Here is a 15,860-nt window from a genome sequence, read left to right as displayed (position 1 = left end):
GTCCCGAGCCGATCCATGGTGCATTGAACCGACGTTCGTGTCACCGGTTCGTGTGCGTTGTTGCCACCGGCTCGACTGCAGCAAACAGGCGAATGGCTCCCCGTTAACCTGCATGTGGCATCGACGAGACAAGGGCGACTGGCTGAATTCGTACGATCAAGACATGGCATCTATTTCGCGAGGTCATGCAGCGTGCCAGAAGCATTCACTCGTTTCCGGTTTGGGCTTCCTCGCCTCCTCGCAGTCACTCGTTTCCTGAAATGGGTGTTTCCGCCTAGAGAACAAACACGTCATCCATTTCGGGCCAGGTGTTACTATCGATGAGGCCTCTCCCCTTCCCAATTCATGCCAGCTCCTTTCTCACCGAGCAGATGCAGGCGCGGTGGAGGTGGCAAGCTAGGTTCAGTCAAGCTTTTTCGCAGCCGCCCGCAGGTTCGGCGCCGTGTCATGTGTCATGGAGGTATTGAGCGCCTCGATATCCGCAGCCCATAGCGCCGCCCCGACTAGTGAATCATCAGCAATAGCGACGGGAATGGCCGATGAAGCGAATCAAACGGCTCTTACCCGTGTTCGTGTAGGTGAAAAACATGGAGGCGAGCGGGATCATCTCAAGGAGCGTAGCCACCAGGCCGAAGCTGAGGGGAGGAGTTAGCAAGCGAGAGGCAGGCTCCGGTGGCGCTCTAGCATGACAGTCGAGTGTAATCGGACCAGATAAGGGTGCTGAACATACGATGTGTATGGGCCAGTGTGCTTATGAAGCCAATCTGAGCGCTGAGAGCTCGACCACTTCTTGAGTTGAAAGTACTTTGGGGAGAGGCACGTCAGTCTGTTCAAGTTTCAGGAAACGGGAGGCGAGGAGACATCATACGCGACTGTGAACAAGTTTGCCCCGGTTGCGACCTAGATTGGCGTTAGCGAGATGGTGCTCGGAAGCTAGGTGGAATCATCCCCCGGTGACGGACTACCATACCCTGGAGAAGGATGAAGATGACGGTGCCCACAACAGGGATGAAGTTCAAGGGTAGGTACATGAGGTAGCGAACCACGGCCTTTGGTCCCAACTTTACCAGGGGGCTCTTTAGTACTTTTCCCAGTCGCTGCAGAGGATCGCTTCCTGCTTTAATCTCACGCCCTTCCCTGACGACGGCGGTTGCGTCACGAGCGACGAGTGTGCCGTCAAAGGTATCAAGCAGTGCGTCATGCAGTATCCAGACGCGGGAGACGACGTTTGTTATTGCTGAGGACTCGTTCAAGACGAGAAGCACCGTCGATATGACGGCAAAGGGACTGTTGACAAAGACGAGGACGGCCAGTTGCGGGATGTAGGTGAAGGCAAACATGATGCCGATGACGGTGGCGGAGAGGGTGAGATACGGCAGAAGGCAAGAGGTGAAGGGCTTCCATAGTGAGCGGTGGGTGAGGAAATATACGACACCCTGGCGCAACATCGGTCAGACTTGTATACGCGCCATTGAAAACGAGCAGGGGGGGTTGATGATGCCTTGATCGGGTAGAGGTATGCTCGACTCTTGAGCGCAGCAAACGCGACATTCCTGGCTTTTTCGTAATCTTCTTTGCTGGGTCGGGTCAGGTTAGCTGTGGCAAGGAAATTCGGAAACGCAATTGGCAATTCATACAGGACTTCCTGCGCTTGTTTGGTGACTGAGTTGATGGCGCGACTCTTTCGAGACCTGGCCACGTCGTCTGGCGCAGCTCCGCTCGTTTGTGACATTGCGTCAACTCAGATGGGTTCGGGTGCAGAATAATGGAACTTTAACAAGACGAGAGGTCGATACGACGGTGAAGACGGAGAAATGAAGCCTGCAGGGTCAAGTGATGGGGTTGAGAAGTCGACAAGCTCGTGATCTCCTTCCACAAGCCGGATTGACACTCACGACCATTAAGGCGATTACGTAAGGATGATGATTGTACTGACGTCATAGCAAGCTTCAACTGATGAACAAGCCGAGTCCAGAGGCGCGTGGAAGGGATGGCTGCATTGGGGGAAAAGACAACAACCAAATTTACTTGGGAGTACAAGTGTTGCGAGATAAACGGTTTGGGTTTACGAGTAAATCAGGTGACCATTCAAAATACTCTGAAGACATACACACAAGCGCGGCGAAGGTACAGCATGTGCAGGTGCAGTATTTACAGGCACGTTACGGAGTACAGAGTATTACTTACTGTACAGTTCGTCCACAGTAATACTAAATAAGTGAGAAGTACACCTACAAGAATTCCGTGCCTGTTCACTTATTTATCACTCCGTACGGAGTACGGAGTGCAAGTAGCTGCCATGTACAACTATTTATTTACCTTCCGACTGTCCAGAGTAACATATTACAAGCAGTATCCAAGTATTGCCAGCCCCACACCACGCATACTGGACCCCTAATAAATTCTACAAATAGGTCTTGGCGTACGACTTCATAGAGGCCCCGCTTCGTGTGACGACGTTCGTCGTTGCGAGCCAGACCAAAATTAGGGAGGAAGGCCGCTGTCTTCAAACAATGAACAGTTGGCAGGAATTTGACTTTGATGACGGTGCGGACTTGCAACTGCTGAGCAAGCTGCTTGCTGCAATTGAAGAGATAAGCTCGCGACTCGAGCGTGGTGACCGACGCCTCTACTGCATGCTCGCGTAATGCATTGCTTCCATTGGCGTCCCGTTTCTGCGACCGTGGTTCGATGTTGCGGTATATCAAGGTCCGTGCGGTGTTTCTCTGAGACGAAACCAAGAGCGAATAAATCCCGGTATCCGCAAGGTTACAAATCGCGACTGCATATTTGATCGGGTCCTTGAGGGCATATTGATTGCAGTGCTTTTGGACGCGATTGGCTCAAATCTCTTGTCAGAAGTCACTAATAGAGGCATGCATATTCTGCTACAACTTCATTTCCTGGGTCTGGCAAGGTTTCGAACTTGTTTACTGTTGCCGGCAGAGATTCCTCCGCATCGCCCCTCTTGGATGGGAACCAGCGGTTCGTTGCAGCAACGACAAGCTGGACAGGTCATTCTTCCAGCCCACACAGAGAGTACGAATAGCTCATTACTTTCGTGTGACCAGGCCCAGTGCAACGCTCCTCGTACTTTGTCCCTCATTTGCTACTCCGTCGTTATGTGGAAGTGCTCCAAACTGCGGGGGTCTCCAAGCTCTGCTGAAATATTTTTCGTTTGGATTTCGGCTGATAGATTTATGTAATGCTTTTTTTCATCATCTTGATATAACTCGAGAACCTCGACAGCTGCAGCGACCAGCGCCAAGTGGCTGCCGCTCTGGCTTCAGGGCTTGATATTCAAGACCATAGTACAAAAGAAATTGGAGAAATGGCACAAGCCTGCAGACTACCAAGGCGCATTGGTCGCCGTGTCCTGGTTGGCCTCTCAAGTTAAAAAAGGTTTTACTTATTTTTTAATTTTGCATGGCAATGAGTTCGTTCGGCCGTGAATATGAGCGATGCGTTTTATTCCTTTGGCAAACACTAGGAATGATATTGTGTCGATAATAAGCAATGGCGGTATGCTCCACGATGCCGAAATTTTCAGATATGAACAACGGACGGAAAGCGGAAAGCGGGATTAGAAACCTGTCATTCAGATCAGGTATCAGAGTTGTTTGGAATGATTTGCTGCCCAAAACCGATCAGAGCATTCAAGGCCTCAGGTCATGCCTGACAGCATGGAATGGTGGAAGAACACAGAGGTGGTGGCTCGGGAATACGGCTGCGAAGCATTGTCGAATCCATCATCGTCAGAACACTGCCGGCGCACTCGTCAGAAAATATTCGCCTGAATCTGTTTTGTGCCCCCGTGCGGTATCCGTCACAGCATGAGCGGTTTTTATTTATTTTGGCAGTGCGGGATAATAACAGGTAGCAGGCTGGCGGCGAGAGCAGGCTGGCGGCAGGCTGGCAGCAGCATGGCTCGGCTTGGTGGTCAATTGCTCGACGGATCGTCGGCGAGCAATATTCCGGACAGGGCCTTCGGCGACGCAATTTTCCGAAGAATCAAGTTCTCATAGATACATAATACCCGGTACGCAGTAATGATTCCTTGTATAGTGGTACCAGTATATCTGGACTGGTGCCTACGCACATGTACGAACACGTCCGCCATCTGAGCCCGGTTCGAATGCCAACGTCAGTGAAGGCGACATCACACCACATGCTGTCCCGTCTCGCCTTCCGCACACTCACTTGGGGCCATCCATCGCTCCCTCCTCTGTCGCCAGCCAATGAAGGACTATGGAGGAGGGCCGGAGATGCGCGGAGATGGGGGAGAGATGGGGAGAGAGATGGAGGGGGTGTGCAGGCCGGAAGCGATGCGCCAAGAATGCTACAGAAGGAAAGAAGAGCGACGCAAGAAAATAATGGGAAGGGGAAGGAAAAAGCAAAAGGATGACGATGGCAGGAACATTGAGTCATGGCTCGGCAACCAATCGATCAGGATGCTAGGAACAAGTAGCACCGGCATTGTGGAAGGACGCGCAAGGTGTTCGGCACGAGCAGCATTCATTGCCCCCTCCCAACGGACTTTCTCAGCCAACTGACGTGCTTTTACAGATTGGCGCCCACCTGCTCGTTCTCCATCTACCTGGTACGAATGGCATCTCGCACAATGGCGAGTGTCACGCGCAAGGTATTTGCCGCACGCTGCCGTCAGCCCTACTCGATTCCTTGATGGCGCCGAGGCATGAGACATGATGGTGGACGAACAAGGGCGACGGGAATGAGTGCCCATTCGCCAGCGGGAAGATGCCGGGCGGCGTCCGGAGTCCGAAACGCCGCGGTCCCCGAAGGTGGTCGACCGGGCGGCCACTCCGTCAGCTCGACGGAGTCTCATCCCTCGCGTGCATATCCCTCAGGCCTATTAACGGGTATGGCGCATCTTTGTGAAGCCGCCGACGGCGTCTGAAGCGCCGCCACCTTGGTCAGAAAGTCCGGTGGAGTTTCTTTCGGCGGCTTGGTGCCGCCTTCAAATCTACGTACATGGACGCGGCCAGGAAATGTGTCCCTGGATCCATTCATACACTAATCGCACAAGTGCCGAGTTGGGCTGGGACAAAATCCGGTCCAACGGCAATGGTGGGAAAAGGACAGCAACGCAGCGGAAAAACTATTTCTGATCCACGGCAGGAAGCTCGATACTGTCATCAATCCACATCCAACCCGAGGTTGCTCGGTGGAGGCATCGAGAACGGAGACGGCCCTTTCGCGCTGGGTGGCTGGATGCGACTCCGCCCGCCAGAGGAGCAAGTGCAGGAACGTCTAGTAGGCGGGTAAAGTCGGAACGGGCGACAAGCCGAGCGACTCAACATCGTGACCATTGCGTGTGCCGTACTCGGTTCTCCGTCCTCGTTGTCCACATGCGAACTCCGTCCCCCGATCGACAGGGCCAACTTTGGTCTAGGACCATGGACGCCCCACCCCGAAGGACAGGCACCCACAAACGGCGCTCAGGGGTCGTACTTGGCCTTATTCCCGGACGTTGGGGGCGATGGCTAAGAACTCATTTCATTGCCGATCGGGGTCGCATTCGGGACTTTGGAGTTTGGAGTTGGCGCTGCCATGGAGCGTCGCCACGGTTCCCGCCCTCTTTCTTCATATTTTTCCCCGGCTCTCCCGCCTATCCACTCACATCGTACAGAAACGATGGCCGCTGCGTTCGATGCTATCTTGATTACTGTGCTAGTTACGTGCTGCCTGCTCTGCGCACGGCGTGTTATCGGACGAAGGGACGGCGAGAGATGGGTCACAGGCCCGTGGCGGCGCCTGCTGCACCTCCACCAGTGACATGCGACACCGACAAGTGCTTGCGGTTCGGAGTACCAGGGACTAATATAGCACGAGGCCCTATCCTCCTACAGTCCGGTCCGCATACCCACTCCGGGAGAAGATTTGCGAGGGTATAAAATCCGGTTAGAGGCTCAAAGAGACACGTGTGCGAGCTTCTGGCCAAGATGAATAACGTTTGACGCGAGGGACCTTGGCGGACTCGTGGCTTGCCCCGAACTTAGTCCATGGAAGGTACATACTCGGTGCCTTTGTTCTAGACGTTATGACGCTGCTATGCTTACTTTGGCGCCACTAGCAGCAGCTCTCGAACCTAGCGGCCGTGTCCGTGGTTCGCTCGTACGGTCTCTTTGTGCATCTTGCTTGACGTGCAACGTGAGGGTACGAACGAGTTGTTCGTCGGAGAGTGTGTGCCTGCATTTACGAAATATTTGCTGATGGCAACGTGCCATGTCAATTCCCCGACACGAAGCAGCAACTGACCTGGGTTCTTTTGGTGTTTCTCGGCCATTAGTGGGCATCCAAGCTGCTCTAACAAAACTGCCATTCAAAACTGCCAGACAAAAGGTGCACTGCTGACAATCGACAGGATAGCAGCAGCCGTCTCCGCTGATGTCATCGGTCCCATCATCGGATGGTGCGTGCCAAAAAAAAACCTGCAAAGTACATGCGTTGACAAGCACGCGCACGCATTTACATGTGCCTGCATGTACATGTGCACGTACACCTACGTGCGCATTGATTCGGCGGAAGAAGCTTCAAATAATGGCCAGCTTATCCTCGATTCTCCGATGCACCCGAATCCATTATGTCAATGGCGATCCGGATCAGTCACATGTGCACGTTCTTGCATTGCACGCGCATGCACATGTACCTGTCCTGCACCGCGTGTGACGCGCACGCCAGTCAATACTGTACTTGACGTGCCGGCACCATCCGTAGGCGTACATGTGCTGCACGTACTCGCGAATACAAACTTGCACCTACATGTACAGCAGCAAGTTCTGGTTTGGTCTGTGGGGTTGGTGACTCTTTGCCGTGCAGTTGCCGTACGTACGCACAAATGGCCGACGGATAGTATTCATATGCCACGTCCGTAACTTGTACAAGTGCACGGAGCAGGGAGTGCTCTGCACCAGATTCGTATCACGGGGATTATCACTTGCATCGGTGCTTGTATGCACCCTCGTGGCAGTTCCCACATACCCAAGACCCAATTGGTGATACTTTGAGCGCCTTGGTGGTACATGTGGGCACCGAGTTGGTACGTGCAGGCACGGAATGAGCTTTCCATCTCAGCGCCGACAAACGAAGCTACGAGTGCCAATGCAGCACTAGGTTTTTGGTGCGGAGAATAACCAAGTGAAGTTGGTACCTGCAGACATCGCCAGCGCAGCGGCAACGGTCGCCCGAACCCTTCTCCATGGCTGACTGACAAGCACCCCAACTGCATCGTGCACCATACCCCACGAGCAGTCACGCAATTGTGCCCAGGTTATGAGGTGCTAGACTAGACATTGCCAGGGAGACAAAGCCAGTGCGCGCCAACGATCTTGTCGAGATGATATGGATGAATGAAATCTGGGTAAATCGAGGCTCCGCCCACGCCTCATCCGTAGGTGCGCCGATGTGATACGTTCAAGGCACTATCAAAGGCTATCCAAGTACAGAAAGAGATACAAATAGTATAGGCGCTTGTAAGTACATGTGAAAATTATTGGCACATCCCGGCACCAAACGCGTTCCCTTGGTGTACTGAGAACCCGTACGTGGACTACATGTACATGTAATTGTAGTGTCACGTAGAGTAGTACTAGGTATCGAGACACCCACCATGCTGTACCATGGACTTGGTACCGTCCAGTAAGTAGGTTGGGGGCGGCGGGGAGTCACCAGTGTTGTCAGAAAGAAGGAGCCTTCGGCCACTATACCATACTGCTGCAGACGACCAAGGATTCTTGCTGTCCGCTTTCCATTCACTCTCGCACCCCTCTTCCTCTTCCTCTTCCTCGTCCTCCTCGTCCTCCTCGTAACTCGTCCTCCTCCTCGACCTCCTCCCCCTCCTCTTCTCCTCATTCCTCTTCGAGCCGGCCTCTCCTCAAACTCCCGTCATAGCGTCCGACATGGTGCAGCTGCCGCCTGCACTTGCAGATGTCGACCGTCAGCTACCGAATAATGATGCATCCAAATGTGTGTGCCACACGAGTACGTACAGTGCACGGCTTCTGTGAGGTAACCCTCAACGGACTACGGCCTTTTCTGCCAGCCAGAAAGCCATGCCGTGCCTATGCAGGTTTGAGGTCAGCCACCTTTTGCCTCTGGTGCAAGTGCTCCATCTTGGCAAATGGGTTTGAGCTACCATGGCAAGTGTACGCGCCGCTGTTGCGGCTACCCTCCTGCTTTGAAGCAACTGTCCGATGTACTCCGTACAGAGGACAAGTATCCTCTTACGGGGCACGGTTTCATCATTTTCCACAATGGGGCCGATGAATTAGCCTTGACCGTCGGTTGGTAGCGGCCAAGTATAGGTTATGGTTGAACTCATTTTTTGACAGTACGCCCACACATGCGGCATGTGCATACATTCATGCAACCAAACGGAGTAGGAACAAGTATACTCGACATCTGTGTGCACTTGGGTGATGGAGTACGCCGTCCGTTCATCGTTCAACATGCACCATGCACACATTCACCATGAATGACCCATTGTCGGGGTCACGGTGATTCAAGGCTGGACCTTTGTGCTGCGTCTTGGCCGCCGTCGAGCTGCTGCCCCCCCTCCCCCTCCCCTCCCGTGCAGCGCAGCCAGGGCGTGACAAGTTGACAGTTGACTAACCGTGCGGAAATCGAAAAGTCGGCATCTCCCAAGTCCGAACCACGCGATGGCGGAGTTTGGAGGCAGCGACGGCGACGGCAAAGCAAATAATGGCCGCGGGCCCACCAACTCCCCTCCCGAGTCCCAACGAATACGAGCACTCCATCCCCTGTCGGCGCTCGCGCTTTCGGACATAATAAACTCTCGACGACACTGGCGCCGTTCATAGTGCCACACCCCCCTCTCGCCTTCGCCTTCACCTCCGCTCGACCTGGCCTGGCTGAGCTGGAATGGACTGGTATGGAACTTGCTACGAAAGTAGCTCCAAGGTTCCACCCCAGCCTGGGCCTGCAACCGGCCACATGCAGAGGCTAGCATCATAGTGCACCAACCTGCCATGTGTGCAGCGGTAGGCGGCGAGCCAACCAACCCAGAGGTGTGATAATGTCGTGTACGGTACGAGCACTGCACCGTACAGTACGGCACGGTACCTATGGTCTACTTGCACTTGCTGTATACGTACGAATACGCCAGCCGTATCTGTACAGATACAGACCAGATGGATCGATGGCGTCGAGTCTCACATCATCCCGCCGAGTACTGCTACTTACTTGCACCTAGTTACGTTTTGCCGTATCGACAAACCCCCCCTGCTTGGACAACAAAGGACGGGCCGTTGTGCGTGCAATACAAGCACATTATTAAGCTGCTTCTTGCCCATTGACTCAGCCAGCCATTGATTGACCACGGCCGGCCCGCTCGTTAGTGCTTGCTCGGTATATAACACTTCCATCCTCGAAGCATCGAATGCCCGTAGCGTGCTCCTCACTCGTTTCTCACAACGCCTGGGTCCGTCGAACATACAGCCGAGCCTACCTACGGTGATATATCGTCTCCGCGTGGGACAACTTGACATCTGCCTCTGCCCACAACCGAGCCCCATCATCGTCGACGTCTCTCTCCCCTTCTGCCCCTCCCCCCCCCCCCCCGGCTCACCGTCCCCGACCCGTCAGGTGCTGGCCCGGAAGTGCCCGTTTCCGCCGACCGGTCCCGTCATCGGAGCGACCATGGCTTCGCATAATTTACCTTCACCACCGGCCGAGGACGGCAAGGCCGTCCTGTCGAGGAAGAACACGTCTGGGTCGACGTCGGGCCAGAAGACGACCAAGTCAGCGAACCGAACGGCCAAGCGAGCCAGCTCGAGCGCGGCGGCGGTGCACCACCACGAGCAGCTCAACGTGACCGCCGGCATAGACAGCCGTCACAAGCGGGTGTGGAAAGCTTGCGAGCGGTGTCGGATGAAGAAGACCAAGGTGGGAACTCGGCGAGGCAGTCGATGCAGGGCGAAAGCGAGGAAATCTAACGTTTGCCGCGGCAGTGTGACGGCGAATTCCCGTGTAAGCGGTGCAAGGACGATGGCATGATCTGCACGGCCGGGATCCGCAAGAAGGTGGATTACAAGCAGCTACCGAAAGGGTGCGTCGTCGCCGTCCTCCCCTCGTGTCCCCTGCGCCCTCTGATGGGGCGATGTCGTCGCGGTGGTGTTGACGCAAGTCCAGGTACGCCGAGGTTCTCGAGAACACGCAGTTCGCCCTCATCGCGACGGTGCACAAGCTCTACTCGATGGTTCGCAACGCGCAGTCGTGGGAGCTGCCCGAGCCGGAACTCAACGATCGGGGGTTGCCGGTGATCCACAACATCGCGCAGAAGCTCGGCTGCATCCGTCCGAACAACGAGATTGAGGTTCCGGTGCGGATGTCGTTCCCCGAGACGGACGTGGACCTGCGGGAGCTGCAGAGGCAACTCTGGAGCCAGGTTCGGACGGAGAACCAAGCGGCCGGCGCCGGCATGCACGGCCAGCAGAAGGAAGGGTGCGACTCTCACTCGGAGATGGACCACTCGGACAGCGAGCAGGACTACACGCACACGCAGCCGCGGGCGAGCATGCTCTCGCACGACTACCGACGGCAAGCCTTTGGCGGCGGCGCCAGCAGCAGCTTGACGCTCTCGCCCCAGAGCTTCACGGGCACGACGTCGACGATGGACATGGACCTGAGCCCGACGACGGAGCTCGACTCGCAGGGGCTGCCGGAATTCCAGGCGTGGTCCAGCTTTGTGCCGCAGGGCAAGTCGCAGCCGCCGCCGCCGGGGGCCGACGTGATGGCCTTTATGCGCCACCACGGATCCCTGCCGGTCGACGTGGCGAACCCGGCGTACGGCCTGAAGCAGGACTTTCTCGCGAGCTCGAACCCGGACGTGATGATGGGCATGGGCGACCCGATGATCTACTCGGGCTTCGACGGCGACCTCCGCCTGTGAGAGGGCCGCCTTTTTGGGTCGGCGCACCCGTGCGTGGCGTACATGGATGGGGTTTGTCGTTGATTCATAACGAGTGGGCACCGAGCACATGGATGACGGGCACGGATTGCACATGCACGCACTGCACATACTGTACGTGGGGGAGCGCGCGAACGGCATGACAAATTGGGACGGTCAGTGGGGTGGTGCTGGTGCTGGTGGTGGCAACGCAAGGGGCGCCCTGTACTCTTTCGGGGCTGGCGTTCGAAAAGGGGGCTCGATCAGAGATAGAGGGACGCAACTGGAAGGCAAGACAAGGAAGCACCCGCTCCATGATGGAAGCAGGGACGCATTTTGGGTTTCGTATGGTAAAGATGACGAGTACGCATGACAGGAAACACAATAGGTAGCAGGTATTGCCGAGCTGGCCATGCTGGAGCCGGATAATAGAAATGGCAGCCAAGTCTGTCTCCATGCCACGTGCGCGGCGGCGGCGCTGTGCACAAAAACGCCGTTTGTGCGACGCAGAGAGTCGCGGCAACTACGACAACTCTAGACGCGGCAACGAGGACTTGGTCCGACATGGCGGAGTATGACTTTTTCCCCCTCGATGGCGGGGGGGGGGAGGGGAGGGGCACCTCGAAGCTGCAGGGCTTCACGGCTGCATGGCGGCTGCTGGTCGAGTCTCGACAAATTGTTGGGAGACGTCATCGGCTAGTGGCTTGCCGTTTGTTCAACCCGTCAAGGCTGTGGCGCCATGATGAGAAGTAGATGGACGGCGACGGTGATCCAACCATGTTCTCGCACTCGACGAGACGGATGGATAGGTTGGATATGGATGATTACGTCGACGAGATGGTTGTGTCTGTCATCATCTTGGTCATGACAAGGAACTTTCCGCACGCCCGTGTTGGGTTCACGGCTCCCCGCCCTGCCGCTCCCCCTCGCCCTCGGAGGAGTGCGGTGTCGGGCAGGGAAGAAGGCGACGGTCAAGCGCAGGATCAGAACAGGTGCACGACCACTGCACGCTCACGACGAGGGATCCAACGAGGGGCAGGGGACCATTGGTGCGCGTGAGGTCGCCCGCAGCATGGTGACGGATAATTACGACGATATCATGACGGCAGGCACTCATATATGACACAATAGAGGACGCTGACCATCAACGTTACCGACACTCGACACCATCGGCGCATGTACTTGCTTGTACCTGCACCTACGGTACGCACTTGCAGGCCCGTACCAGCCCACACTGTAGGTGTACGCCAGCACGTTCTTTACGCACCAACTAGTACCAGACGGTACAGCGTGTACTGTAAGCCGTACAGGCCATCAGGTACCTATTAGGTACAGGCCATCAGGTGCCTACTTACTAGGTACTTGTGCTCGCGCGCGCTCCCAGCCGTCATTCGGCGCACGGCCCTTGCTCATGACGCAAGAGCGAGAGCAAGGTCGCGACTGGGGGTCGTAGCCCAATGGCGCATGCGTGTAGTGTGCCTTGGACGTAAAACTCGAACCACCCGATGCACGCTCAAGACGGTTGGGAATACATGCTAATACCTAAATATCTATCGAGCTAGGAGGGGAAGGGGGGGAGTCGACGGGCGCAACAACAATTCGAGAAGAATACACGGCATGGGGTACGGACAACCAGGAACATGAAGGAAGGTGGGTACAGGTAGGTGGAAGAACTGTACTCACTTGGTAGGTACAAGAACTGTACTCGGTAGGTGGAAGAACCGTACTTACTCGGTAGGTACAAGAACCGTACTCGTTTGGTATAATTATGTATTACTGTTTTCCGCAGGTGTACGGAGTACGGAGCACAAGGAAGATGTAACTGGTATTAATTCATACCACGCACAGCAAGTAGTTGTGCATGTACAGTACTTACATACCTACCTAGGTACCGAGTGCAGATCGCTGCGAAGCGTGCCGCCCCGGCGTTCGGGGACTTGCCAAGCTCCGTGGACCCCCCCCCCCTCCGTGTGGTTACCATTCGGTGCGTCGAAGACGGAGACGATTCGGCATATTAGTCGATGCTAGTCAGTGGTATGTGGACATGCACCGCACGGGACGGTGCTGTACGAGATAGCAGGTACACGCGAGCAGGCGCAGAGGAGATTCTCAGCATAGGTTCCGCGCGCGGTGCGATATGGGAGCGAGGCTTCGGAAGCTTTTCAGCCAGCACCTGGTGGCGTTCCAGGCGAGCCCCCTTTGGTCGTTCTCTGGTCGTCCGTCATTTGCTCTCGTCCTCGGCGTGGGGCGAACACCGGCGAAGGGTGCGGGAGCGAGGAATGCGAATTCCGCTGTGGATACGGCACGATGGATGGATGTGGATGGATGGATGGATGGATGGATGGATGGACGATTAGAAGAGGAAAGGAGGAGGGGGGGGAGGGGAGGGGAGGGGGAGGGGGGCGTTCCATCATCGATCGGCGTTTCTTCTCGCATGGAACGCCATTGTTGCCACAAATCGTCGTTCCGCACGACGGACGATGCCCCATCAGCGGCAGAGCTATCGGCAGGAGAAGCAAGCCACGGCGAGGGCGGCCAAAAAAACCTGTGGGTGGCACGTACGAGGCATCGCCGTTTGGGCATTTCGTCAGCAGGTGTCTCACTCGTCTGACAAATGCATCCGATGGCTGGGCCGGTACTTGTGCCTGTGCCCACGCGCGTGCTTGCTGGGACAGGTACGTACGCCGTGGGAGCACGCCGGCGCCGTAGTCATTGCCGTCTTCCAATTTTCGATTGCGCAGCCGTCGCGCGACAGATAGCTGCACCATTCGTCGTTGCATCGTGCAACGGCCCGACGAAGCGCAGGCTCATGGGCGTGGTGCGTACTTGGGACGGTGGAGTATGTGCTGTGCTCCGTGCTTGGGCGTCGTGCCGTCGCAAGGTCCACGGACCGACCGTAGGCGTGCCACTCGCCGTGTGGTGGCCGTCGGTGCCTGCTGAGGCGAAGACGACACTACTAGGAGGTACCTAGCACACTGCACCTAGCAGGCACGACAAAGCACCTCACAAATGGTGCCAGTACATGGTACCTGTGCGTGCAAAGGCGAGCACATGAACCTACTGTAGTTGAACATGCAACCAACTGTACAGAGGGTAATACTTGCTACTACCTAGTAGCCACGAAGACGCTGGTGAAGGTCCTAGATTCTCACGGCGCGCACATGTACATGCATGGTACTCCGTACCGTCCTTGGGTCGTCCTTGGATTGCCCTTGATCGACGTCCACTTTGTACTTGTATAGCTCGTGCAAGCGTGCGCAGCGAGCACGAGTACAGAGGCACGTACGGTACGTGGGTGTAGGAGCTCATGGACGGATCTGCGCCGAGAGCGTTCGTCGACCACCGGCTGTCTTGCCTGGCATGCCGTGCCTTGCTTGCACGCGACCGGCTCGCGAGAGGCAGACGGCGGTTGTGTCATGGTTCACCCTCCTGCAGCGTGGCTCTGAATCATCCCGCCCACTCGTCGCTGCAGGCGGCGGCAGGAAAGCAGCCACCGATTGGCACGACCACATGGCAGCCAACGGCCGGTACAGCACGTCGCACGCTGTCCGCGGCAGGCAGGCGGCGGCCCACGCATGTCGGCGGCACGATGCTACCGCACAATGCGTGCATGGCTACTGCTCGTACGGAGTACACGCACTGCAGCTTGCCGTCGTACGCAAGCACGCGGTGCCATAGGTACTGCTGTGTACTCCCGACGCCGTGGAATGATACCATCTCGGTCAAGGCGGCTAGCTGTAGTTGTAACTGTGTACTTTCTTACTTGAGTACAACTTCGTACTGCACTGGCAACAGTTATTCCGCGGTACACTACCTATTAGTACCTAGTATGTACGGGGTATCAAGTGCCTAGTACTTGACAAGGACGCACTCCGCTCGCCCATGTCGCGAATGCGGTGCTCCGTACCAGCCTGGCATCGCACATGCTGGCCCCCACTTGTTCCACTTCCCCAGGCAAATCTCCCTCTCTCTAGCTGTTGCTTTTGGCGCCTTGCTGATCGACATGCAAGCGGTCCCTCGGCCGCCATTCGATTCCGCGCATGTCGCCATCGCGTGCATGCGTCAACCTGCTCGCCGAGACATGTCCACCTGCTGCGCCTAGGGCACCTTTGCTTTGTGCTTGAAGTGGTGTGCGTGCCCTCGAACTGCTCGGCAAAGACGAACGTCGCAATGTACGGATGTCGAGTACGGGGCATGTTCGTTGGCGATGCGCCTGGCCATGTGCACGTGCTTGCAAAGGCTTGCAGCATGGCAGGTGTGCATATCATCGTAATGCTAGGTAGGTGTACGGGGCACAGCATGGCGCATCTGTACCCCGTACTGCAGCGGCACTGTCCTGCATTCCCACCATGATTATCGGTACGAGTACGAGTACGAGTACGGAGTGCAAGCAGTAATCACTACTGTGCGACACCTGCATGTACAACTACTGTACCGTAAGTAAGTACAACTACTGTACTGTAAGTAAGTAGTTGCACTCCGTGCAGGTGGTTGTAGCTGTAGGTATTAATGGCACAGTCCGTAAGAATGCGGGCGGGCTCGAACTAATTACAGCAGCGACCGACGGTGGGGAGAGAGGGGCGAGGAGGGGAAGGGCAGGCGGCCGGGGGGGGCGTGGATCTTGGAAGCTGTGCGGTGCGGGTGGAGTGAGCGCCATGCCGCTGCTGCTGCTGACCGTACAGTATTACTAATCTACGTACTTACGGCACGGTACTAATAGGGTCTACCTCGCTGTGCACTTGGCGCTGCTCAGCTCCAAGCTGGCCGTGCATCGCTCCGTCTCGCTCGCTATTCTCGCCCTCGCCAACAACCAAACAGGTGGGAAAAAATAAAAATAAAAAAATAAAAAATAAAAGACCGGAGTGCAAATAGATCAATCATTTGTAGGAAAATCATACGAGATACTCGTCATACGCACACATACTCCGTGCGC

At 56.0% G+C, this 15,860-nt stretch overlaps 2 protein-coding genes across 2 annotated transcripts; one reads left to right on the top strand and one right to left on the bottom strand.

Moving 5' to 3' along the window:
• Positions 1-402: 402 nt before the first annotated feature.
• Positions 403-1,732, bottom strand: DCS_01076 (uncharacterized protein; the record flags this gene model as incomplete). Its single annotated transcript, XM_040798411.1, has 7 exons — positions 403-503; positions 565-680; positions 731-804; positions 869-900; positions 971-1,436; positions 1,502-1,577; positions 1,638-1,732. 7 exons carry the CDS (start codon positions 1,730-1,732, stop codon positions 403-405), a joined length of 960 nt encoding a protein of 319 aa, XP_040659294.1.
• A 7,946-nt stretch (positions 1,733-9,678) lies between these two features.
• Positions 9,679-10,930, top strand: DCS_01075 (uncharacterized protein; the record flags this gene model as incomplete). Its single annotated transcript, XM_040798410.1, has 3 exons — positions 9,679-9,924; positions 9,990-10,087; positions 10,171-10,930. 3 exons carry the CDS (start codon positions 9,679-9,681, stop codon positions 10,928-10,930), a joined length of 1,104 nt encoding a protein of 367 aa, XP_040659293.1.
• Positions 10,931-15,860: the final 4,930 nt, after the last annotated feature.

The sequence above is a fragment of the Drechmeria coniospora genome, chromosome 01 (assembly GCF_001625195.1).
Source record: "Drechmeria coniospora strain ARSEF 6962 chromosome 01, whole genome shotgun sequence".
In the NCBI taxonomy this organism is placed as follows: Eukaryota; Fungi; Ascomycota; class Sordariomycetes; order Hypocreales; family Ophiocordycipitaceae; genus Drechmeria; species Drechmeria coniospora.
Note: the sequence above shows the minus strand (reverse complement) of the source record. Positions and strands in the feature narration are given on the sequence as shown.